Below are 26,847 nucleotides of genomic sequence, written 5' to 3'. Positions count from 1 at the left end.
GGCACAAAACAAAAAAAGCAAAACAAAACAAAACAGAGGTAAACAACACAAACGGAGGAGAGAGCCGCTGAGCATATGCCAGATATAAATTAATTAAATCTGTTTGATTTCTATAAACAAAGCGAAGATTAATTGCAGGCAGACGAAAAAATATGCGTTATTAAAGTATATTAATTAAGGCCACTTCTTCTTCTACTTGTTGGACTGCAAAAGAGAGGGAAGACTGCGCCGGAAAGAGACAGGGAGAAAAAGAAGGGGAGCACCGCAGAGAGTGAGAAAGAGTGATAAGCGTGGGGGAAATGAGCAAGAGCTGCACGACTCACTTTGCGTCGAATTGGCGGAGAGCGGATACACAGAAAAAAACTATATTTAAATTATAATAAATTGTAAAGATAAGACCAACATGATCTTGGTAAGAAAATATTATTCGTCTAAGAAATGTAAATTTTAAATCACGCAAATAACGAATATGAATATGTTACACTGTAAGCAGCGGATTTTAGGAACATTTCCTTAAACTCTTATGATAAATTAAGATAGTTAGATGAAATTCGATTTAGTGATTCTTTTCCAATCTTCCAAGTGCAAATTTGAGAGATTTAAGAGAGAGAACTATGACGATTGTTTCCCCTTCTCACAAACGGCGTGTGTGGGCAGCTGCCTCGATTTCTGCCGATCGTATTTTGTATATGGAGCGTATGCACATATACGAATTTTAAATCGTTCAATTGGCACACATTTTCTTTTGTCCATTGGATTGTGACGCAAGCACACACCCCCTCACATGGGGGAAATGCCTGTGAAGTGAGTCAATTCCAAATGGGTTTCCCGAAACCACATTTTCCACGCACGAGAGCCCAGAATTTCTTTTCGGAGAATAATTAAAATGCATTTGATTCACTCACATTAATTAGTAGGAAAAGCTGTCAAACGTGGAAAAACTCTTGTTGAATATGCTCACATACATATGTTTTGAGGTCTAGCCTTGAGACATCGAACTGCGAATGAGCAATACATATATGTACATATATACATATTTACATATGTATAAACAGGAGTGCGAGTGAAATACTTTTGTAGACAAAAGTCGGGCAATATTTTCGACATTTTACGAGTTGCGGGAATTGTGTAAGATAAAATAAAATCTTTTCGCCGTCATAGTCACTTTGTCATATGATTTTTTATCATATGCGCGACATAAATAAGGAGCACAGAAAATAAACATACAATTAAAGAAATTAAAACGATGTCAGGTGGAATTTCCGTATGGTAAGTGGATAAACAACTCGTTGCCATGAAACTGAGGATGTCTGAGGAATTTTCTTTCAGATATCGCATTTCTCAGTTAAATCCAAACAAATCATTTTTATCAATCAGCCAAGTAAGAATTTGAATTTCGCCATCCACAGCACGCAGGCATTGGAATATTTAAATAATTAATTTGAAAATACTGCACATGATTTAAATTTGGAGGGTTTCAAACGAGTTTGGCAAGCAAATTACCTCGCAAAAAAGCCCCTCCAAAGCTTAGAGCCTTTGACGAACCATAAACGAGATGCAAATGAAATAAATCAGCCACACGATCCGAATAAAAGAAAATAAAACGTATCCGCAAGATCAACAGCAGAAGATACGACTAGAATTCATGCAGCTGACACGTGCCAGATTCCAGCGAGAGGGGCAGCAACACTCGAACACTCGAAGACTAAGTAAAACAGCTGTTTGGCATTCCCCGATAAAAAGCAATAACATCAATAAAAATTAAACAAACCAAAAGTCGGGACAGCCACAACCACGGGGAAGACAAAATGAAGCGAACAACAAAAGGTGTCAAACAATAAGCGAGCCAAGTAAAGGTTCAAAGACTCGGCGAAGAAGCGATAAATATGCATAAAATGTCCATAAAGAACTCTTCATATCAACATACTGGCTTGTATATACGACTGAATGCATTTATTGATTTCAGTAATTTAAACGAGACCCAAGGAGAAAGAAAGCGTTCTCGATAAGCTCCATGATTCCCCATAATCGGAATAAATCCAAATTAAATATATTTATAATTATAATAAGCGTATTAATTTATAAGCTTTTAGCAAGATGACATGAATAAAACATACAGACAATTAAGAACTTTATAAAAGTTCAAACCTTTTTAATCTGGTTATTTATTTAAAGCTAACCTAAAGTATAAAACTATAAGGTAACTGAGAACTAGGATTCCGATATTAATACATTAATTAAATTGAGAAGAAATAAAACCACATTTTAAAAATCCATTGAACGATTGGGTAGATTCCGAATTTAAGTCGAATACATTTATTGATACGAGTATCAACTGCAAAACGAAGTAAAAATGCCCAAATTATGGGCAGTTGAATTTTAAATAGCTACATATATTCATTAACAAACACTGAGAGGCAGGCCGAAATGAATAAAAGTGGCGAGCCTTAACAAAATGTGATTTTTTATTGATTTCCAATAACGAGGTACTAATAAAGCGCAAGCGACCGCCAGCGTAGTAGGATTAAGAGTGTCTTTCCGATTCTTTTGTTCGGTTTTATTGGAATTCCTCCAAGAACGGTTAACCCACATCGAAGAAGGCCTCCAACGAGCTGGGCCCAATCCCACCAAATGTGGGCAGCAGGAAGCCAGTCAGTCAGGCAGTCACATGCAGCTGAAACTAGCAGTCAGGCCAAACCAGCTAACAGCTAGCAGCCTCCATGGACCACCTTCTGCATTTGGCCATAATAATCCGCGCATAATTACCATATATGTGTGTGACTTTTGCCATTGCAATCAACTTGAGATCTTTTATACTGTATATGCCAACTTATATTGGTTCAATTTCACCACCCCTCCCCACCCCTTCTCCATATACAGCTGGGGCAGGAGAAGAAGAACGGTCATGGAGAACCCATTTGGACAGCATGGCGACTACTTGATGTTGTACCACATATAATCTGTATCCACACACAAGCACGCTGCGGCTTGTAGAGAATCATGGATAACTGGTCGCAAGTGCGTCAAAGAAACTTTATTAAGAAGTCGATATCGGAAGAGTATTCATTGGGTCAGAGCAAAAAGGTCCAAAACATGCTTAATGTCGAGCTTCTTGGAAGTGTTATAATCATGACGTCTTTATGATGGCCATTATACCAATTAAAAGATTATTAAAATTTTGGGGGAATCACATACGCTTTTCAAAAGATACTATGGGATCTTGAAATATTGCACTACCAACTGGTTTTGTCGAAGAATGGTGTAATTATAAAGTGCGTATAAATCATATTTTTGAGATATCTAAAAGTATTGTTTGTAAAACTGGATAATATGCTCAAGTAGGTCTTCATTTCGGGTTCCATGATGGCTGAGTAATTATACTTCTGGCTCTAGTGCCTTTAAAAATAATTCCTTTAGCATTGAAATCCTAAGTGAACTGCCCACTCTTCCATCAGCCAATTCCATCTGCATGGTCAACAGCAATGACCAGTCAATGATTATTTTGGCCAAGTGACGGCACCATTTCAACGTGACTGATAGCCCCACTGGAGGAGTGGAGCAGGTAAGCCAAGTCAGGGCGTGTTATCAGCATCAAAAGCACGAGTCGGACGCCCACTGATAAGGTCGCCTTGGGTGCGAGCGAGATGAGTGGCGCGTGAGTGAGTAATGACTAGATTTAGCTGGATAACAATGGTAATTCCTCCTGATAATGACAACCATAAACAAGAAAGTCGCGTAGGAAGCGGGGCGCTACGGGGGGGTTCGCCAAAGCTGTCTGTGTGTGTGGATCTCGTTAGCATTGGCACGGCTTTTGGGCAGCAGGATGAATTTGAGCTGCGATTCGCACAAATTGTAGATTCCAATCGAATCAAACTTCACCGCAGGGCTCATTAAAGTCGCTTGGTTTGCGGCTTCGTTTAAATTGCATAGACTTAGTTTATAACTTTAAGACGAATCAATCGTATAACACGACCATAAGTGTAACATTTTTATACAGCTCAGTTTCCCAAGTGTGGTTTTCTATATCTGAATCTCTAGTTTTGAACACAATTCTATAAGTTCTACTTTTCGAGTCGAGCCACAGAATTGCCAAAAAAATTCGAGAAATAAAAAAGAGAGCGACAAAACCACTTCCGTTACCGCAAAAACAACAACGACGGGCAAAAGACTTCAATGACTAAACTTGCCGAGCACCCACACACTCACACTCACACTCACACTTACAAGGGAAAACATATGAGATCGCGTGTGTATTGTTCCCTGATAAAAGAGCGAGGAGAACGACACTAGAGCAGTGACAACACAGGCGAATTGAACTCGGCGAACGCACCTGTCCGTTGGTGAAGGGGTGGAGGGGGTCCGAGGTGGTCCGAAGGGGGAAGGGCTGCCCAGACAGCTTATCGCCTACAAACTTGCACACTCTTCCCTCTCTTTCTTCCTCACGCTCTCTTTCTTTATCTCAGTGCGCAGGAAAACGCGCAGTTTCTGTCAAAAAATCCCAATAAACTTAACTGACCAACACAAATTCAAACAGTTAGATGCAAAATTATATTGAACAATAAATAAGGGTAATCACTTTATTAAAGGAAAAAAAATGGACAGATAGTCTATGGAAAATTATTTTTATATTTACTTTTATACCATTGAAATTCAAGAATGTACAGTAAAATACAAGCAGTTATTCGATTTATGAATGACATTTAGAAACTTAGAATTGTGTAATCCGTCCCCAATTTTATTAGTTTCACTCTGCAGTTTTTAGAGGAATGCCACAAAAAGATTACAAGTAACTGCCTAAATGGGCTCTTACAAATAGTAGAGGGCAACGCTTTTAAATTGTTGTATTTATTTCTTTTGCACGCTTGGACGCTCTGCAAATTCGCCGCAACAATATCAAATAATAAACAACAAAATAGCGAAATGCACACACACGCACACACGCTCGCACCCGCAAATGGCGATAAGCACACGGGGCAAAGAAAATGCACAGCTGGCAACACTGGCGACAGAGAGAGAGAGAGAGGGAGTCGCTGATCAGCTGCAAAGAATAAATGCATTTTTCCCCACTGCGAGATACTCTGCGAGAAAAGATCGTTGGATCACAAAACCATTTAGTTTGCCCAGCCACTTAGCGGACGATCTAGAAATTCAAAATTGCTTTGCTTAATTTTACACCTTTTATTTGGCCTGCGTTAATTGTGGCACCGCTATTATGCAGTTGTGTATATAGATACTTTTTCGTTATATCGGTTGAGATATTTATGTATGTACTTTTGTGGGTATATTTTCACACCTTGGCGACACACAGACATGCACACACACACGCGCAACGGCGAATTGAGTACGCAACCGTTGATCGCGTATTAAATACGTTTCATGGCTCATCTCGAAAAGATTACTTTTGTATTCGCAATTTTCTATTTAATTTTTTCGATTTTCTTCACACACACGCACAAAACTCTGCCCGACTTTCAGATATATATGGTTTGGGATCGATTTCCTATTTTGCTCAGTTGCCATAGAGCAGTATTTTAATGTAATTTATTTTCGGGCCGCTTTTGTCGCGCGTTCTCCTTTCGAGCGAACCGAACGCTTTGAATATCTGAGCGATACTAAGGCGAAGTGCGAGCGGCGAACGTAGCTGGCAGATACGCGGCGAACAAGCACGGCGAATTCGCCTAAAATAAACAAAGCCAAGTCACTCAATTCGTTTGCGAGTGTGCGTGTGAGTCTGAGTGATTTTCTTTGTTTTTGACTTTTTATTTACATTTGCCGTTTTTAGTTTATCGCGACTAATGAACTTTCGGCTCTCTGTCTCTTTCCGCGCTTTTCCCTCTCCACCTGCTCGTTTAGCGTTTGTTCCCTTTGCGTTGGCATTCGCATTCAACTTGTTGATAGCGCTACATTATTCTTTTTTCTGATGTCTTATCAGCGAAAACAAATTGTATATGTGTTCTGTGACCTGGGAAATGTGCGACTTTTTTACATTCCATTTCACTCTTGGCGTTAATGAGACCATGGCCGTAATTGATTCCGACTGCCTGCAAATGGAATAAATAATCGATGGCGAACACTAAAAGTCCGAAAATGAGACACAAAAAGTGTTTTTCCATCTAAAGTAATTACAGAAAAAACCTATGACCTGCAATCTAAATAATTTATTTAAGTTTATTTGTTTGTTTTCAAGCTGAATTGCTTATAATAACCACCACTTTCGTTATAAATTTACTTGTTTATATTTTATACCCCGTTATCAAACGAAACATTCTTCTCCGTTGTATCAGAAAATATATTATCCAACATGTTTATGTCTTTCTCTATCATAGATAAGCACGAGTGAGCTCGAATTAATAAAAGAGATTAGGAGGAATAAAAAAAAAATGAGATAAATAATTAAACTTATATTCACTTTACTCTCTAGAGATATACATATGTATGTTCGAACAAAGACAACAGCTGTTTTCCTTATTCCCCGAAGAGATACAATTATGCTATATGACTCAAAACCCATGCGAATCGCACTGTATCCAAGAATGCACCGTTAGTTGGACAATAAATATAACTCCAGAGCCACAAATACGCGTGCAAGCTGTATCTGTGTGCAATCAGTCTGTTGGCCAAAATAACCGGCTTCGAGCCGAAAAAAAATTGTGGAACAGAAGCAGAGGCAAAATCCGCAAAAAAGGGAGAAAAACAAATTAAAAATCGCTCAAAGTTCGCTTTCGACTGCAGCTGTTCGAGATACACTTTGGATAAACTTCGAACAGCTTTTACTCCGCCAATAAAAAGCTCCAACCCCTTCGCACTCAAAAGTTACGATATTGGATCCGTTTTGAGCCCGGAACTGAACTTTGGCTCATTGCCAAGTTGCCGGCTAACGGAGAATGGAGTGGAGTGAAAACATCGCAAACAAAACAAAGTCAAGTTAACGCAAAGACAAAAGCAAAAGAAAGCCGGTAAAAAGACAAGTTCACTCCATTCTACTTTTATGCGGGGCCTCAGTAAAAAAAGACTTAATCTTTTGAGTGCCACTTCTGCGGATGTAAAGAAGTCTAGCGAATTATTTACCTCTACTCTGGTTTAGGTTTAGTCTCTACTGATCTATCGTTATTAATATGGAAGAATACGAAAAATACTTTAATAGTAATTGTTTCGTTGTGGCTCACGAAAATGATTTTTAAATACAAATATGAAAAATAGTTCAGAAAGATAGCTAATGTTTTCAAAACCATTAATCAGCTGTCCTGTTACTTTTCTCTATATGTAAGTTAATGGAGTTCAATTTTCACTTATTTTGTTGCAGCTTTTGTTTGCCAGTGTTTTTGTGAGAGCGGAAACGGAAATGGAGGCACAACGTGTAGTGTGTTTGTGTGTGTGCAGGAGGCCCTATAAACCACATGGAGCGTGACAGCGACGACTTTTGCTTCCTGAAAAGTGTTGACAAAGCGTGGCAAGTCTTCTCCGCAAGCCGGCCATTCTGCTGCTTCTTGTTACCATTACAAAGGCAAACACAAAATCCGCCGGTCGGGGGTTCACTGTACCGAAGGGGCGGGCTGCGAAAAGGGGGCGTGGGAGCCACGCGACAGCAACCATAAATTGTGCAAAGTTCTCTAGTTCTGTTGGTTGGCTTTGTTTGTTTGGCTGGCCCGCTGTTTGTTTGGCCGCTTGTTTGAAATTAATTAAAACTTTATGTGATTGTTTTCAGTCGGGCAGAAGTTGGGGCTAGTTGGGTCATCCAGGCCCCACTTGACCCAACCAAATAATGGGACCTGAAAAATGCAAATCCATTGCCATTGATTTCTATGCTGATCCAAAATTCATTACCTAATTTCAGGCACACTGGGACTGTTCAAAAATGCATAAACCTTTCTTTGATTGCGTGTTTCCAATTTTACGCTACTTAAAATCTCGCCTTGGCTCGTTAATATTTTATGGCACAAGCACGAAGCAAGATTCTAAGCCCATCCTCCTGTTTTCAGCAGGCAGGCAGGATAATGAACACTTGAACATGCAAAAATGGCATTGAACCCTGTTGGCTTTCGCCCTTAAATTCAGCACATAAATCTGTCCAAGAATTAATGACCCAGCGCAGCGTTGATTGATAAGCTGGAAAAATGGGAAGAGGACTTTTGGGTTGGAACTTACCAATTTTACGTCTCGCCCGCCATAAAACAGGCGGCGCCGCGTTGTTTGGGGATGATGCCATTCCAATTTAATCTGCAATTGAAGACATCGAATTAGTTTCATAATTTTGAGAGGGTTTACCTAGAAACTCATTTAACACTTCCAACATCATTTAATTGCCAGATTAATTGCGGTTCCGTTTCAAATGGTTCAGCGGAAAAACCCTCGAGCCACGAATCCGGCAAAAACTTTTCAGTAGACCCACGAAATTGCCAACCAAAAAAACCAACAAAAATTATGCGAAGATAACATTGAACAGCCCGAAATACAAAATACATCCGCCAGCGAAAAAAGGCAGTGAATGAATCCGGCTGAATGGGTGAATGACTGAGTGACAAGATTTGATTAATGGAATCAGCAGTCAAAGCAACATCATTAGACTATTTATGAATGCTTACAAAAAATATGCAAGAGTTGGCAACATTTATGGCATCCTGAGACATTGGAAGGCATAATTTGTAGTTTTAATACTGAAGAAATTTACATAGAATTGCAAAAAAATATTTTAAAAACTTAATAACTGTTTGTGCCAAATAACCTGAGTCCGAGTTAAATAATGTCCCATAAATATGATGACCAACCCTACACAATAAGATCTAAGAGCTTTGCATAAATTATTTATCTTATTTGAACGCACATTAGAATCGATGAAAATTATGGAATTATTCATTGGGTCAACAAGAGTCGTTTATAACAGCCAATTTAAAAGAGGTAAGCCAAACAAAGAACTGAGTAAGCATTCGTGAAGACAACAATGCGTGCTTTTGGCCACAATACGATCGGTAGTATATGGGCAGTGATTTGCCAAATTTTGTATGAAATTCCATTCAATGTAGAGGAACTTTCCTCTGACTGTTCGCCTTCTGCTTTGTGGCGGATGAGGATGATTGCCCTGGTTTATGGCTTTTCTCTGCGCATTGCTGCTGGCTCATGTTTGGTTCCTCTTATCGCGACACATTGCTGCCTTCCCTTATCAGCGGAAAACAGACCGGCCCGACCTTGACTTTATATCTCACATTCATACGCCACTCTTCAATCTGCGCCGCCACTCAAACAGTCGCCCAAGGCGTGGAAAAGTCAATGAACCGAGCGCCAGCCGATCGCGACTGACTACCGAAAGGTTTCTCGCTTCGATTCAGTTCAATTAGATTTCAGTTGATTTGATTTCATTTCGTTTAGGGTTTTAATGAATTTACCAGCAACAAGTTCAGTCCTACTCCTACAGTAAGGTTTGGCTACACGCGTCTTGGTGTTCCATATTCTGATAAGCAATAAATTGTGAGCGCATCAAGAAATGACTTATACAAATAATAAACAAGAAGCATGTGCGTACACGCAGAAAAATTGTGCACTTAAATAGTTAAAGGTTTAAAGGTTTAATAAATTAACTACCCTCAGTGGTTGTATATCTTGAGAAAGAAAGAAGGAAAGTAAATAAATTTGGTAGAAAGTTGCAAAAGATTAAAAAGTCTAGCATTATATTAAATAAATCTTTGGTAGTTTGTAAGACATTTTTTGCACTTCTTTTACTTTGTTTATGGGGCTGTCAATTTGATTGTATAAATTTCATTGTCAGTTGGCGCCTATTCGTCGATCAGCCCGTTTGAGATTAGTCGACAGGGGCGGAACAGATAGTGTGAGGGGCGAAAGGGGCCGGAGCAGGGCCCGCTTCCACGGACTTAACTGCGCACAATTTATTTGCAATTAGTGGTTGCGAAACACAAAAAACATAGTCTGGAAGACAATGGTGAAATGAAATACAAACAGTTAGCGGGCACGGAAAACAGTCATTAGATAAGCTTTTTAGACTTTTAGAGGCAGAACAGCACTATCGTAAGGTAACGGCCTTACAAATGTACAAACGATACACTGATATTTCTGATACACTGATCGCGAATTGTTTTGCATCAGTAGGGTTTTCTGTAGTACTATGACTTTAAAAGATTTATACTTTATTATCATTTTTGTCGAGTCCTATTGTCAGCTAAATTGGCCTTCCCTCAATGTTGGAACTTTAATTTAAATGGCCTTGTAATCGTCATTGGACTACTTCAACACTGGCCCAACCAATTTCGCAACTTGCCCTCTCAAAAAACCACAATAAATTACCAAAAAAAAAAGAAGTAGCCAAGGAGGAATAATTCATAATTAATACGAAACGCATATCACGCATATAAAGCGTTGACCGTTTTGTGACTACAAAATGCGTAATCATCTAAATAATAACAATCCACCTTCGCTGGGCCCCATAAACCGTAAACAGAAATTATTGTTGCAAATCAAACAGCAGCTGACGATGGGTAAACAACAGGCAGCTAGAGAGCCCGGTAAACAATAAAACACGAGCGGAGCAACTTGGCAAACAGAGGCCCCAAATTGGCCTGGCCAAAAAAAGAAATGGGAGAAATAAAAAGGAGAGCGCAGCGAATCTAGGTGAGATCTGCGGGGCGTTCCATCGCTATGGGGCCAACACCCACGCCCTAGCCATCATGGAGCTGTGGGTGGAGCGGCCAATGCGACAGGCAACAAATCAATCAGCCAAAAAGTACATAGGAAAAAGTTGCGACCTGTTTGGCATTTTAATATCTCTGCGCTGCCAACTAGATGATGCTTTGCAATCTTAATATATTTCGTTTGTCATTCGTTTTTGTGTACCCACTCTGCCATTGTGGAGTCGCTGTAGGGCCATAACCATAGCTGAAATTTGTGTATGGTAGGCCATAAAGTATAAACTCTATCTAAGCCGCTTAAGTGAGATCTTAATCACAAATCTGCTTTTTATAAAGCTCGTCAGAAGCTGAGCCCCATATTTGAAAAATGACTTTACATTTCTGCTAACTTTATAAGCCCCTTCATAAGAGGAGTGAGGCATTTACCATCCTAGACTACTTTGTTCACCTGTTAGTCTTGAACATTTTAAAATCTTAGTTTCAATAACAATGTTCAGCTTTGAACGAGCATAAGTTCAAACTTTATAAAACTTCTTTCTCCATGGCATTATAAAACCACCTCCAAACTTATCTGTGTGTTTTCATGGCCCGAAAATCGTGTGCTTTTTTTCTTCGTTAAGTTGGGGTAATTGTTTGGCATACAAAACAACCTCAAACTTAAATGTATCCGTGAGGTGAGTGTTTGCCTTTGCAGTGCGGCTGTGCGGCATGCCAAACACTTTTCTTTTGGGCCAAACTTTCATATCTTTGGGGACTTGATAGCTCGATGGAGTGAAGTGCATGGAGTTGGCTTATGGCTGGTGGCTAATGCGTCGTTTAAGTGCTGACATGCACGTTGCGAAGAGATAAGATAATGCCATATAGCACATACCACAACGTGAAGTATATATGTAATATACCATGTACTGCTGCGCTGTGTACTTGGCACATATTTGATATTCGGGCAGATTTGTTGGTGCTGATAAAAGCGTTGATATCAGAAGCCGGGTCCGTCACATTGCTAAAAGCCACGCGTATTTCGAATTAACATTAGCGTGCTGATTAGGCAAGTCAATTTCATTCGCGGCCCGCACATTTTCAACACATTTCTCAAAAGATTTTATTGTTATGGGCTCGAAAAGTGGAACTCCTTTTGTTGCCAGCTGCTGGGAAATTGCAGTGATTCACTTGGCGACATCGACGCGTCTCAGGCCTCTCAGCCGAACCAGTTAATTAACAATTTCTCGCCAAAAGCCAAAATCTTTCCACGCTCGGGCTCAGTGACGTGCATTCAGGTGACGCAAGTCTCTGACGTCTTCGATTTAATATCGAGTTATTTCTGGTCACTTGTGGGCTGTTTGGCTGCCTGGCTGCTTGAGGAACACATGCCGATGGATTACCGATTACCGATGCATTAGCCGCAGAAAGGGGGAGTGACTCTAAATGTGGCCAGCAGACACACACCTGGCAATTGAGTCACCTGGAATTCGCGGGGAAATATTAATCTCTTTAGTCGGAAAAGGCCCTGCCAGTTAACGGGTATGCAAAGTTGAATTAGTCGCTGATAAGTGCCTGGCCTGGCCTGAGTCACATGAGCACGTTTGACTAATTGCATTTCCAAATATCTTCATTTTCCACTTGCCTTAATTCAATACAGCTGCCAAACATCATGGCCAGAGTCGTTCGATTTGCTTTATTAGTTTTAATTATTAAAATCTTCAAATCAATGGCTCTAACTTATGAATGTCAAACCGGTTTGCCAAAATTTACATATTAAATTAAATCATTTATTTTCTGTGGCATTATGAAGCCAAAATGTATACGTATTTCGGCGAACTTGATGGTCTTTCGCATGCTAAAACAAATATTTAAATATTTAAATGTTTACTTATTGTACGATTTTCACGGCTTTTTAGATTTATTTTCCGCAATTTAAATATTATCTGCCACTCATCTGGTCACTTCCTGAAAATTTGATAAACAAACAGGCAGCCCCAAAATGGTAACGAGTACTGGCGCTTATCTGATTCACGTGGCCGATGGAGCTGCTCCAGTTTTCTGACAGCTAGACAAATGCCCGTTCTCACCGCTCCAAAAAGCCCACACACGGTCATAACAATAGCCATAATCATCGTAATCGTCTTCATCATCATCTCAACATCATCATCATCGTCGTCGTGGTCGTGGCAGAGGGATCTCTCTCCCACCTGAGTTAATTACAGGTACAGGTGTGTGCCAGGTACAGAGAACTACGGCAGTAAATTGGCGGGCAAATATGATAGTTATAATGCGAAACACGTTGAGCGGCTGCAAACCGACTGAAACCGAGGAAAATGTCAACCGGAGACCTTAACGACGTGATTGATATGGAACAGGAAGAACCAGCGGAGCGAAATTTCGACGGGGAAGTCATCGCACGATTTATTGTGCGTTGCGGTTGTAACATTTGTTCAATGTAGGAATCGGAAGAAAATCAACAGTAGAAATCAACATGAAGATGCAACCATTTCGGGCACATACATATGTATGAATAATAATGCTATCAAATTTCCATTTTTATATTTTCTTAAATTCACAAATGGCAAAGTGCCAGTCAAAAATCATTCAATAAATACATTGGTGACTTACAAATTTGTGACTGTATCAGCTTGGCTTTTAGATATTTGCTAATCAGATAAACTCATAGGAACAAAGGAGTAGAAATCTGTCAATTGAGACGTTTCTATATAAAAGTTAAAAACCGTTTCAGGCAGGTAAGACTGTAGTTGCAGACGGCGTTTGTTGCAAACAGATAAAAGGGCGGAGCAGATCTTTAATTAGCTAACTGTAAACCTAGTTGAGCTGACGGGTAAGGCAGTGCTTGTCATTCACCGAACGTTGAGATATTTGGCCCAGGTGGGCAAAGAGCTGTCCAGGGGGTGGGGGCGTGGTAGGGGGAGTCAGGAGCGGGGCAGGAGCGGTGGAAGAGGAGGAAGGCAAGCCATAAACATCAAGTGCTGACTGAAGTGTCTTATCTCAAGACCGACCATATAACATGGTAACTCTCCACCGCGACCGTTAACCGGCTAACGAGCTCGCAAAATCGCTTCGTGCTTTATTTATTTCACTTATTTTTCGTGTATTTATTTTCATCTTTGACAGTCTCGAGCGGGCACTTCATGGCACAAGTGAAATGCCCGAGTAAGCATAAAATGCAATTAAAAGAGGCATCGCGACGTGAAAGAAACTAGAGCAAGTTTAAGAGTGCCCAAGAGAAATGGGCAAGGTAAAAGGTGTGAGCCGAGTTAGGAAAGTTAACACTCTGAAAAACTAGGCACTTTTAAGAAACTTTAAAAATATGTTTACTTTTCGTGGAGTAAAACAATTTAAAAAACAAAAAGATCTCCCACAAGCTTTTCACCGCGGTTTTCCCGCTTTCCCGCCTTGGCCATTGAAACTTACTGTATTTGTCCGCCTTTGAGGGGTTCCCCAATTAATCCAAATTTATAGGGTGTACTATGCTATTCCTCAATTTGTTAGCTTATTTATTTTCTGGCCGACTTATTTTTCCACCGACTTAGCAATTGAAATAAATTTGCTGCTATGGGAGCGTTGTTTAATATATCACAAAAACGCGCATGTGTGTATGGATTTTACGCGCGTGTATATATATTTCACTAATTCACTCAACTCTTCGACTTTCGATCGAAACATTCGCGTGTTGAATTTGTATTTTATACTTTTTGTTACTTGTGTATTTCGGCCTCCCTTCCCTTTGTTTCTCGCCCAGCGAACCGGGCGCAGGCAGAAAATTGAGAAAAAACACTGTCACTGCTTTTAATAAATTAGAAGATGTGTGGAGCCGAGACGGCGACCAGTAATTTCTTGCCCGGTTTCAGTGGTTAAAGTCATTAGAAAACGATTGTAAAATCTGGGATATGGAATATGGTATATGGGATTTGGGATATGCGAATGGGGTTTATGTTTCCGCACACCAACGCAGCTGTAAATCAGACTCGGATTGGTAAACTCTGCCTCCTTTGCTCAGCTCTTTCGCTTTGCTTTGCGCACTGCTTCTGCTTCTGCTTTTGATTCTGCTTCTGCTTTTCGCTTGTGCTCTTTCTCTTGCTTCACAATACACTTCACTGTTATTTGAAGGGGGAACTTCTGGGGTTCTGAAATTTCCCTCGATTTCCGACCCTCAATCGCATTCGATTCCTCGTCGCAGTTGAAAAAAGGCGTAAAAAGCGAAACACACGCGCACAACACGTTCAGCCCGATCGGTTCGCGATCATCATTATCTCGATCCGATCCCAAAAATATGATCCGCATCCAGGCTGCTGGCTGCTGGTTGCTGGCTGCTGTGCACCTATTTCCTTTCGCCTCCACTTTCGGCGAGAATCCACTTTCGCACGAGAATCTTCCACGGCCGCGTCCGGCGATCCGACTACTGCCAGCGGTGAACGCGAACTGAACGGAAATCTTATGCGGCCCAGCGATCGTGGAGCAGCGCAGCGGCGCTGGCGTTGGCGTTGACGCTGGCGCCGACTGAGCAGAGATGGCGACTCAGCCGTATTATCGCCCTTTTAGCCATAGCCATTTTAGTACGAGTCTCAACGAAACCGAAGGGGGTATAATTACTTATTTGTATTCGAAATCGAAAATTGGTCTTGTTCGTAACTTTAACACTTTTAGGACTTTAAAGTGTGTTTTTTTATACAGAGTTTTCCTTCTCGGTATTTGTATCTTAATTTGTAAGGAAATTGATTATAAGGATATTTGAGTTCGCTCATTAGCCCATTTTGTTCTTATTAATACGCAAATAAAACTATCCTGTACAGTAAATGGTAACCAAGAAATCAAGTTAATCCACTGATGTCTAGAGCAGTTTGAAAAATCAATCAATAAGCCTTACCAAAGAAAGAACATTTTCATTGTACTCATCATTTGCGGGAATAGCAATATTACGAAAGCTTCGTATTTGTCGGCGATGAAGATGTTTTGAAATCTTGAACTGGGCCATCACTAGGAGGCGCTGCTTCGTTGGGAGCTGCAGCTGGAGCACTTGGATCCCACGTTGTAAAGTGTTCTTTTTGGTTTGTTTTTTGGCTTAACCCCCTCCCCCTCGCACTCCCCCTCCCACTCCCTTTAATCTCTTCTCTTTTTGGCAGCTAACGGGTGCAAAGTCCATTACCAAGAGCGAGTGCATCCGATAGGTATTCGCATTCGGGACTGCATCCAGTTTTCAGTTTTTCTGTTTTCTGTTTTCTGTTTGCCGACTGCTGTTTGCCTTCACACCTTCCGTCGCCCCCCTCCCCCTCCTCTGCGCCACTGCACAGCCCCCCTTTGGGAGCCCCCCGTGCGCCCATGCTGGACTAGTTCGCCGAGCTCGGCGGTGCTAACAGAAACTAATTCTCGCGCTGCGCTTTCTGCTTTGCATCCCATTCCCCTGGAATCCGCGGAGGGTATTACGTCTGCGAGATTTCAGATGACACTGTAAATGGAGTCACGGGATTAGGGAAAATAAAAAGATCAACGCACTAGTGTAGTCTCGGGATCAGGGAAGATACCTATAGGGCTATATCGCTTTGGAGGGCAATTATCTGTAAGATACAGATACGGATATAGGACAACAAATCATATATTTCCCTTGCGAGTTAGAACTACATAATAAACCGCTATATTAAAAAGAAAATTTATGTCAAGTCGGGCACTCAACTTGTTTATATTTATTTGGTGATTCAACTATCGGCTTCCTAATTCACAATTTTCTACTCATCCAAAAATAGATCGAGCGCAGAGTACTGACGTTTCATTGTGCACAAACATCTGTTCCCGTTCAAGATTTCTTCGAGCTCCTAACCTTTGCAGTAGTCTCTGCAGTGTCGACACATTTTATTTTGGGTCAAGAAACCACCGAAAGCAAAGCCAACGGAAACTTGCAGTGATTGCAGAAGGCCCAAAAAGTATCTTTCTAAACCGAAACCGCAATCGCAACTCAATAGCCCAGAAACGCTCGCGTGATTTGATTAGTTGGAATTGTGTTTGTTTGCACGGATACACAGATGCACAGATACGTAGATACATAGATACGCCGATCCGCCAGATAGTCCGACAATCAGATACCGATACTTAGGAGCCCCAACATATGGTGGATGTGTTCATAGCCACTCTGGGATATCAGTTGAAACTACCAATTAGCGACCTCACAGCAATCGGGGCGATTAGTCACAGGCCATTTGGCAATAGAAGGTGGCGATTTGCTAAACTTTTTTGTGTTGTTTTGTTTTGTTTTGTTGCCCTATTTGCATTCTGTAAAATGCCGAAAAATAAAAACTGAGGAAAACACCTCGCCGTCACATTTGCTAGGTTGCTAGGTTGCTAGGTTTGTGGGCCGTCACTTGCGATGTGTACATACACCCATATCTGTTTGCTCTTGGTGGTCTACATAATGGCCACGAAAAAACAGACACCACATGTGGCTAAAGCTGACTGTGACATTGCCCTCCGCCAGACAAGCAGCCAAATACGAGCGGATAAAGAAAGCCCCCAAATCGAAACAATTGTCGCCAAGCTAAGCAGAGCAAATCGAGAGCAAATAGTCGGCATTTCAACTAAATCAGGTGATGTGCTCGTGTTCCGCCAACGACAACTTATCAAACAACACACCGGAAAATTACTGTGAGAACTCCGCATCGCATAAAGAAACTGCTGGTGCCTGAAATCTCTTGTCCTGCTCCCATCATTGAAACACATTTATAATGCATTACTATCAACGGAACATGGCTTGTTGAAGACTCTGGATTGCATTTATCCTTAACTAAAAGAATAGTTATTAAAAAGATGATTCATGCTAAAATCAATTTAGACTGTAAGGTCTATTCTTTTCCAAACACATTGAAATTGGCGTAATATTTGGAAATGTACGTTGTACTCTGTACGTTGCACATCATTAAGCAAGCCAACATCACAAATGGTTGTGTGGCACCCCCCAGCCCCCCTGAGGCGTCGTCGATATACACATCAACATCACCGCCATTAAAAATAAAGCACACATTGAAAGGCAACGTGCGCCAATTGTCGGAAATGCAAAAGAATTGTGCAAATTTCCACTGAAAAGAGGGAAATCAAAAAACTTGTTCGCTTGATTGGCGCTCAGGGCAGAAAAAGGCGGGAAACGGTAGATCAAATAAACATGTTCGACTGATTATGTTCGGCATTTGTTCCCTTGTTCCCCCGCCCAAAAAGAGCAGCGAGAACCAAGTTACCCAGGCTTCCTTTCCATTTCTAAAAACCGCCAGCAATTACGAAAACGTATTTATTTTCATTCACATTTACATTCGTTGACAAACAGTCGCCATAGAAAATCTCACCGCTGTCAATAACGGGCACGTTTCGCATTTCGGCCGAACAAAACTGCATTGTAATGGCGAGTGCTATCTAAGTGTTGTATCCACAATTGTTATATCTAACAATTGCCTCAAAAACACACACAAACACTCACACACACACAGAAACCCACTCGTAGGAAGCCACAAATTAAAGCCAAGATAATCAAGATGGAGAAAAACAGTAAATGAAAATGAAGATAAAAAACAAAACACAGCGCGACTTTGTGATGCAAATCTTCCACAACCAGCACGAATTATTCAATGAAGACGGAGCAGCTGCATCAGGTAAATAATCGCGACGAGGTGTTAATCGAATGCGCAACGTGCGACACGAAAAGCGGGAAGATATTAAACAGAGCCACCGCCACGCCATAAACATAAAGTGCGTCCCAAGTCTATACATCGACTGGCCAAATGCCTCAAAAAAATATTCCAAAACTCTGATAAATCAATTTAGGAATTCATAAAATAGAAATGGCCGAGTGCTTATGAATAATATTCAAAGAACTTCACGCCCCATCTAATGAAAACAATGATATCTTACAACATACATTGTGTAGTATAGGTCGAAAAATATCTACTGACCAAGTCCTTTATAGTCATGATCTGTACTGCACCCACAGAAAAGTGCGGCCTGCGGTAATGGAGAATAAGGCAAAGTAAGACACTTATGAGTCGACATGAACTGGCCAGTGTATTGGCTTTGGGGTCGGCGTGGCTGGCCTTTGGAAAACCTTTTAGCGCTGCCAGGGATCATCGAACGGTGACCGAAAAGCGCGACCAGCATTGAACTGCAACTTGCAAATTTCTAAAGCAAAGAAAAATGAGGCAAACGCCTAATTGAGCCGTAAATGACGGAAGTCGCTTGAGACGCAAATAAAAGTCAGACACGAATGCAACAGAAACAGAAACAGAAACTGACAGCTGAACAAGTTAAAGTCATTAAAATAACTTTGCGACAAATGTGGTGGCGAGTACTTGTCAAATCCGCGCGACTGAGTGATGGAATTATGCTTTACGAGTATTTTGAGGAATTTGTGTTTCAGGAAACTCGCAAGACGACATTCCAATGTAATGCTGATTAATTCTACAACTTGTATAGCGTACATACTATATACTATATTTGTTTGGTTTGATCAGACGCGTATTTCCGTTCTGTTCGCATTACTCATACGCAGCGTTAGCATCTCACTACGCAATGCTAACCGTTTACGTCACAGGTTCTAATTTCACTCAAAAAGCTTTTTGTTACGATTTTAGCCGAGACACGAACCGCACGTAAGAGTGAGCACTTTACTATAAAGAGCCTTCACGTAGCTTTCACTTTTTGGAACCCCTAATTCATATTTTAAAAGGGATTTTATCGTAAATAATTTGTGAGTATATAAATAATGGTTAAATAATTAAAATCTACATAATAGCCAAACTTTACGTAATACTCATATAAGTAATACAAAAGTGCTATTTGTAGATGAGAAACAAATAAGTCTCGAAATTTAAGCTCAATCCAAAGTGGATACAAACCATGGAACCACGCACAGTATGTCGTGTTTACAAATTTAATGCCTTTTCCGATATTTTATGGCTGCTAAATACCTTATATTTATTCTCCTTTAATGTTTGCGTATATGTAAATCCGATATTTACGCTCTTCGAGTCCTTCACACACTCGACGAAAAGTCATTCAACTTCCAGTGCTCCGCCGTCACCCCCCCGGAAAATCGTGACCATAACGCAAGAAAGTGACCCCGCCAAACGACCGAATAAGCTGAATACTCCAGGCCAGGATTTCCACCTGTGGCCGTCGTGATGAGCTTCAAAAAAAAGGAAAGTCAAAAGCCCAGATAATGGCCATAAAAGAGCAACAAAAGAAGGCCACGGCGAATGGAATGCTGCACAAACGATAAATACATTCCTAAATGTTCAAATGTTTATTGCCCCATTTTGCTACTTTGTTGCCGCATCTGTTGGGAGATTCAATTTTAAACTTTTTGATCTCACTGTTGTAAAATGCCAAATGGCCAATTATTTTGCACCTTCCACGAGGCACTTTAAATTCACTCGCTGCTGCCTTTTCCCACTTCAAGGAAATTTCATTGGCCACAAAAGATCCAGCCAAGGACCAATCTAGGGGCCATTCAACCGTCGTTGAATGCCACAACTTGTTGCAGACACTTCTCAGCCTCGCAAACAGCCACCACTTTCCACCCGGGGCAACATCAAACGCTTCCAAGGCCGAATTGCGTCAAAAACTTTGTCAAACAACTAATTAATATGCATATTACAAGCGATGAAAGATCAGCGGGGGCAGATTTCTAATGGGTCCGCAATTAACATAAATTAACAAGAAGAGGGTAATATTAAAAATCATTTAAGGCCATATTCAGCAGCTCAGCATTAAAATGAATATTTCTTTTCGCTTTAAGAATATTTTAGTTTATTTTACGACAATCAAAGTCAATTTAAAGCACTTTGTAAATATATATCAACTCTAGTTCGGGCTTGGAAAACACTCTTCCTTTACGTTGTAAACATACGTACGGTCCAGAACACTTTCCCAGTTCTCTTCTTAATTTCATTTGGCTGCGGACCACTCAGAGGAAAATTCCGTGTCCGTAGAGAAAACAAAGGCCTTTAAGCTGCTTTTGTTATATTTTGGACCGACGTTTTTGCCCAAGTTATCAACACTTCGGGCCACACGAGCACACAGGCTGGTCAACAGCTGCAGCTGGCTTTCCCAGGCGGAAAATTCAATAAAACCGTTGGCCACATACTGGAAAAGGGGGCTGAATAGGCGTGGTTGTGCCAAATTAATTCTATCGAGATAACCGCAGCACACACAGCGCAGCGGCTCGCATGGGAAATCATTTCAATTTGACCAACTCGGGCGAGTTTCTTGGCCTTGGCCAATTAAGCGACTGAAAATCTTCACCACATAGGAGTTCATTAGCGCGGAAAGTGCTAATTGAAAGGCGCTCGTTGATTTAGATGAAAGCCTGTTTGATTTCGATTACCAAGACGCCGACAATTAAATTATGCTCAGTTGTCGGACGTGCGTTTTGCGATGGCCAAGCCCGCATAAGTAGACTATGGGAAATTCTGGGAAACTCATGGTATCGGTGGCGAAAAGCCTGGTCTACTGTGTCATTAAGTGGCATTAACAAGCACTCAACTGGAGCCTAATTAAAGCCTGTGCTGTGTTTGATTGGCAAACTGTGTACGGCATAAACTTTATTGATTTCCAAGGAAAATATTCAGATTCATGATGTAGTAGCTCGATAATAAAATAAAATATGCAGAAGGAAAACTACCAAGCTATATTCATTCAACGTGGCCCAGTAACCTTTACTTACCCTAACACTTTTCACTGATGAAAATTTTCAGTATCCGCATATTAACTATGAATATGTATCATGGCGAAACCAACTTCCAGAGTCTACAATTTCTGCCTGGATACCTCTGGCAAACAGCTTGCTATCGCTAACCCACACACATGACCTTCGGTGTTTGCCACCCCCTGGGCTTTTCATATGAGCAGCTTCCTCCCCCGCTTCCTCCCCGGCAAGAAGGCCATAAAGGCAAATGGAAACGGGTGGATACCGAGCTCCCAGCGAATCCCTGCTCGCTCGAACTTAATGCGCTATTAGCCAACTTTATTCGGACCATGTTGTTTGCCGGCTAGTGGCGGCCACCCAATGCGGTTATTTGTTATGCTACAAATTAGCCTGGTCAATTAGCGCGGGGCTGATTCAATTTCAACTGAGTCCCTCGGGCCCAGAACTTCGCTTTTATGGCCCGGACTTTTAATTCAATTTTCACAGCGTATTATGGATTTATATCGGGATAATTCGCTGCCGCAAGTTAAATTTAATAAATGGAAATGCTATCAAAGGAAATTGCACTGAAGGGCTGCTCTTAATTCCATTGTTGTCCATTTAATCCGTTAAAAAAGTAAAAGCTTTCCTTGTTTTATTGTGGGTATTTTTATTTGATTATCTGGGTACTTATTTACAATGTACTGTAAATCCTTTTCTGTATTCAATGGCATCCACATTGAACGAGGGAAATTTAATTTAGTTTAAGTCCAAATCCTTGTTGGTTTCTGTTCTGGCTTTGGAAATTAGAGTCAGTTAAGTGTATCAATAATTCATCACAAAAAACACGATAAAAAGAAGGCATAAATTCTCATTAAAAGTTGTAATATTATTGCCATTTCATCTTCCGCTCTTTCTGTCTGCCATACTGGCTTTTCATCTGCTTTTTGGCCGCTTGACAACAGTGAACATGGAAAAACTTTTATGGCTAAGCCCAGAGAGAACGTTGCCAGTAACGCAGGACAACAGACGAGGACAAATGGCAGGACATTCGATAGCACAGCCTGCGAAGTCAGAGGAATATAAATCACAGCGAGGATTGTAACCAGAGAGAATGTGGCCAGAAGGATTTGCAATGCGATGACCGAAAAAAAAGTTGCATAATTTTGCGAGGAACGAATCGATAGTCAAATCAAACAACAAGTATTTCCAAAACAATAGACCCCATAAAAATATAAACTTGGCCAAAGTTCACTGACCGTTAAATTGCCAAATCAAATCAAATGAGTCATTGCCAAAAGTTTTCCTTCTTGTATGGAGCAAAACTTAAGGACCTGACTTTTTTGTGAGGGACGCGGATCTTTGAGTGGGTGTCATTCAATAAACCCAGAAAACTTACATTTTTATAAGCCGAATCACTTATTAACGTTTTGAAATTATAAATTATAATAGTCAAACGATGATATCCAGGGAATTATTCCAGCACGCAATTAATGAAGTAAATCCAAAAAAAACCCTAACCCATGATTAAATACTCAATCCACTTAACAGGGCACCCAAACAAAAGCACGCAAATTCATTCCAAACGAATAAATACAAGTCTATTAACCCATCAGGCACAAAATTTATGGATTCGAACCAGGAATCCATTCCATTCAATTCCATAAAGCGAGCACAATCCTCTGGAGAGGCGGACATGCAAATGACAGACCTTCAATAACTCATCTGAAAAGCCTTGACCAATAAACCGCTGTTTTCCCTCAGCCAAAAGCTCTCGAATTAATTGATCAGCCAAGCTGCCGCCCACGCAGTTCAATAAACAAATGGCGACGAAATATTGAGTTCAAGAAAAGAGTGCTCTGCTTTTCATATTTTTCAAGTAAGGGGGGTCAAGTAATAAGTTGAGTTCGAGACCCCGTCCAGGTCCCTGTTGCATTCGATTTATTCGATCCCGTATTGGCATTCGAAACTTCCACTCAATTTATCTCGCAGCCAACTTGGCAGCAACTTGTTCCTTTGTGGTTTTAAGTAGCCACTGGAAAATTGGCCACGACTTGAGCGGGTGGAAGGGAGAAGTCCGGAAAAGCGGTCAAGCCAGGGAAAACTTTTTATGTTCAAATTGAATTAAGCTGTGGGAAGTGGGAAGGGAAGCTATCGATTAGCTGGCTGGAATGTTAAGTAGATTCGGGTTGGGATTTGAGAATATATTAAAAGACTCTGATTATCTGAAAATGAACTGCTTTCAAAGTTAAAATGTCAACGGTCCAGCCAATTAATCGATGGTTACCAACACCTAAGGATAGATTTCATCGTGTAACTTGTCCAACGTGACCCTAACCCAACCTGAACTGACTTGGAAAATCACTTAGCAGTCGCTTTCCCCGAACCAGAGGGAGAAAAAAGGTTCAGGTTAATTTATTGATGATGGCGCAGCTCCTGAGGATGTTTATGAGACTCAACCGCAGCGCCCATAAATTCGCGCCGAGCCAACAAATCATCTTCATTATTCTCCTCCGTGGCCTTATCCTCATCATCCCCGTCATCCCCGTCATCATCGCCGTGATTATCGAGTTCGAGAACAGGTGAGTGGAGTTCATGGTGGATCACAATATACCGGCATCGTTGGCCCATGATAATGCGTGTAAAATGTAGGTTTTTCTCCCCTCTGCCACTGATTTTTGCCCCATGTGCAACCAACTCAATCGCAAGCATATTGAATAAGCCAATGTGTGTTCTAGGAAAAATGAACTGAAGTGGAGGCACGAGCCGCTTATCAATGAATTACCATTCCCCACCGTCGGGCACAAGGATAAAATAGGTAAACATTATTATGTAAATGCCGTGTTGATAAAAACCCATGACTATGGGCATAAATCACAAAAGTCGAATAAGGAAAACGCACATATAGGCGCTTATATGTAATATCCCACATATGAAAAATGGTGTCTCCGTACTCAGAGTTAAAGTATTGCAAAATAAAAAAACGCTGTAAAAGAGTTCATCAACTACCACATACCCCTTACTCTAACGCGCAAAACCATTACATCCACTCTTTTGAAACCTAAATTCATTTATTATTAAATCATTATTGGTATTACTTGATTATTTCTACTGATATGGCAAAGAGATTTTAAAATATCTCCCACTAGCAGGATAAGGGGTATCTGATAGTCGATTAACTCGCCTCTGGCGTTGTCTCCTGTTTTTCTTTTGTTTCCATTTCCATTTCAGGAGATCATATTTATCCACCTAGAAGCATTAAGTTCTTTATTTCATTTCAAGCGTTCACCAGCTCTCCCGTTTTAAGTCCTTATATCACGCACCCAACAAGTCCCCAAAAAACCCGAAATGGAAAGTATCATTTTTTGTGCCTGCGCGAAAATGCTCACAATAACAGTGAATAGCAAACGCAATTCATTTTCCCGACCTCCGAATGGATTTTCCATGCAAATGGCCAAGTGGACCGGCAACATTTAAGCCCGACCCGGAAAAAATGTGTGAAGAACAAAAGGGAATGGCGATAAAAGTGGTCCAAAAGTCACGTTAATTTTTAGCACTTGAAACGCGCTGCCAAGAGCGCTGTTTCCTCTGCCGAGGAAAACATTTCGCACGTCATTTTGAGCCAAGAAAATTTGTAATGCAAAGTTGTCCAAAAACAGTGCTAAAATATCTCAGAGCGGGGGAGACGGGGAACAGGCAACCACAAAATGAAATTCAAATAAATAAATTCACACACGCGCCGGCAAAACAAAATGGGGGATAAGTATTGTAAATTTCGGGTAAAAGGCAAAACAATTTCATTTCGTTGAGTGGAAGTGGGAGTGTGGCAAAACGGGGAGGGCAGATACAGATACCGCCTTTGTCAGCCACAAACACACATCAATGAAATGGAAAATCGCCACAAGCAATCCTGTCGACGTATGTACATTTCAGCTAAAAGTGTGTCGGCCATATTAGATGAAGAGCGTATTAAAGATAGAACTACAATGTAAATTAGAGTACAACTAACTAACTAACTAACTAACTAACCGAACTAATTCTTTAAACGCAAAAGCATTATAATATAGTTTGAAAGCAGTGCAGTGGTTTACAGTAAGCCAATATCTAATCAATAGTTAGTCAAATTGGTATGGAAATGTAATAAGCGACTGGCAATGTCCCAATACAATTATCAACGAGGAATGAGAAAGTTTATCTGTGAAACTAATTGATGGTAATAGATTAAAGCACTTTCCAAGCTCCTAATCAAAATATATCAAACGCAATTACGTGCACATACTCGTATTTTGTTTTTAGTTAAGGCATTGAATGGGTAAACGATCCCATCTTTGGTAGGTAAGTTTGCCTACATGTTTGCTTAACAGGAATATTCAACCTTCAATACTGTTATCCGTAAACTTTTCCCACAGCCCGGTGCAGCATAGTTCTTCCAATCGAACGCAAGGAAAACTACAAGCACAGGACTCACTAAAAGGAATGCCTTATTTGGCTTTGGGCCAGATGTCAAGGATATCATTGGATGGGCTGAGTAATCTCGTGTGTGGCATTTGTAAACAGGTCTGCCTCAGCTTGGCTTTTCCACTTTAAGGATACGGCTCACGGCTCTTCGTTATGCAAAAGCAATTGTCTCCGTCGCTTTTCTTGTCGATTTCAGTCGCAAGGCAGCCCACTTTTTATGCCCTGCAGCGCGTGTGGCCCTTTTGATTTTAACACAAAATTATTCGCCATAAAAGTGAGGGCTTAAAAGGATTGGGGGCATCATTTACAAGTAATCCCGCAGGATTTAATGTGAACATCTTCGGGGTGAAGTTTGCTGCGTTCTGTTGCGTGAAATAATCATTTTGCGCTGCTGGGGACACCACTTCACTTCCCTTTGAGCTGCGGCCTAATTGTTGGTGAAAACTTTCGAGCTGCGCATTAAAAAGCAATTAGCATTAAAAATACAGCACATTTTATGAAAGCCAGTCGCGGCTAATTACAAATCCCATTTGAGAGTGTGTGCTCTGTGCAGCATGGAAAAACTTTGCACACAAGCCCGGCCAAAGGATAATGTCAAAAAGTTGTCTAATGACAAATAAAAGGCGCAGTGTGTCGGCCTAAGTAGACTCCGCTACCATTTTACTCCTTTGATTTCAAGCTACTTTTGCTATTGCGCAAGTGACTTTTGTCTAATGGCAGTTTGAGTGCCAGCAAATGTGTTTCTTCCATCCGATCCTGCTCTTCGACTTTTAACGATAATAATACTTTTCCTTAAATATGACATGCAAGTCCCCTGCTCGAAAATTCCTCACTTCTTGGAGTTAAACTGGTAGATTCAGCCTTGAGCGGGCTGCTGAAATCACAAAAAGCTTTGATAAATTCCAACCCTCCGTCAAAAGACAAATGAGCCGCCATGATGTAGGTTGTCACCTAAAAGTGTGCGCAACACATTTTGTAATAAAGTTAAATTATGCATCCAAATGAACAAAATTCCACAGGCTTCCCTGGCGCTGTGTCTCGCAAAAATGATTAATTATAATGGCCGGCACCTTGGCATCCGCACACACACTC

The 26,847-nt window shown here is 40.9% G+C and overlaps 1 protein-coding gene across 1 annotated transcript in view; it reads right to left on the bottom strand.

The window, feature by feature from the left end:
• The window catches only part of LOC122612266 (dual 3',5'-cyclic-AMP and -GMP phosphodiesterase 11), a 40,628-nt gene extending 25,580 nt beyond the window's left edge, over positions 1-15,048 (bottom strand). The window contains exons 1-2 of the mRNA XM_043785755.1: positions 14,055-15,048; positions 8,146-8,217 (exon numbers count right to left, since the gene is read on the bottom strand). Coding sequence (XP_043641690.1) covers positions 8,146-8,206 — 61 coding nt within the window. The 5' untranslated portion in view covers positions 8,207-8,217; positions 14,055-15,048. The remainder of the gene's footprint in view (positions 1-8,145; positions 8,218-14,054) is intronic.
• Positions 15,049-26,847: the final 11,799 nt, after the last annotated feature.

The sequence above is a fragment of the Drosophila teissieri genome, chromosome 2R (assembly GCF_016746235.2).
Source record: "Drosophila teissieri strain GT53w chromosome 2R, Prin_Dtei_1.1, whole genome shotgun sequence".
In the NCBI taxonomy this organism is placed as follows: Eukaryota; Metazoa; Arthropoda; class Insecta; order Diptera; family Drosophilidae; genus Drosophila; species Drosophila teissieri.
The sequence above is the reverse complement of the archived record's forward strand: the minus strand, read 5'-3'. Positions and strand labels throughout refer to the sequence as shown.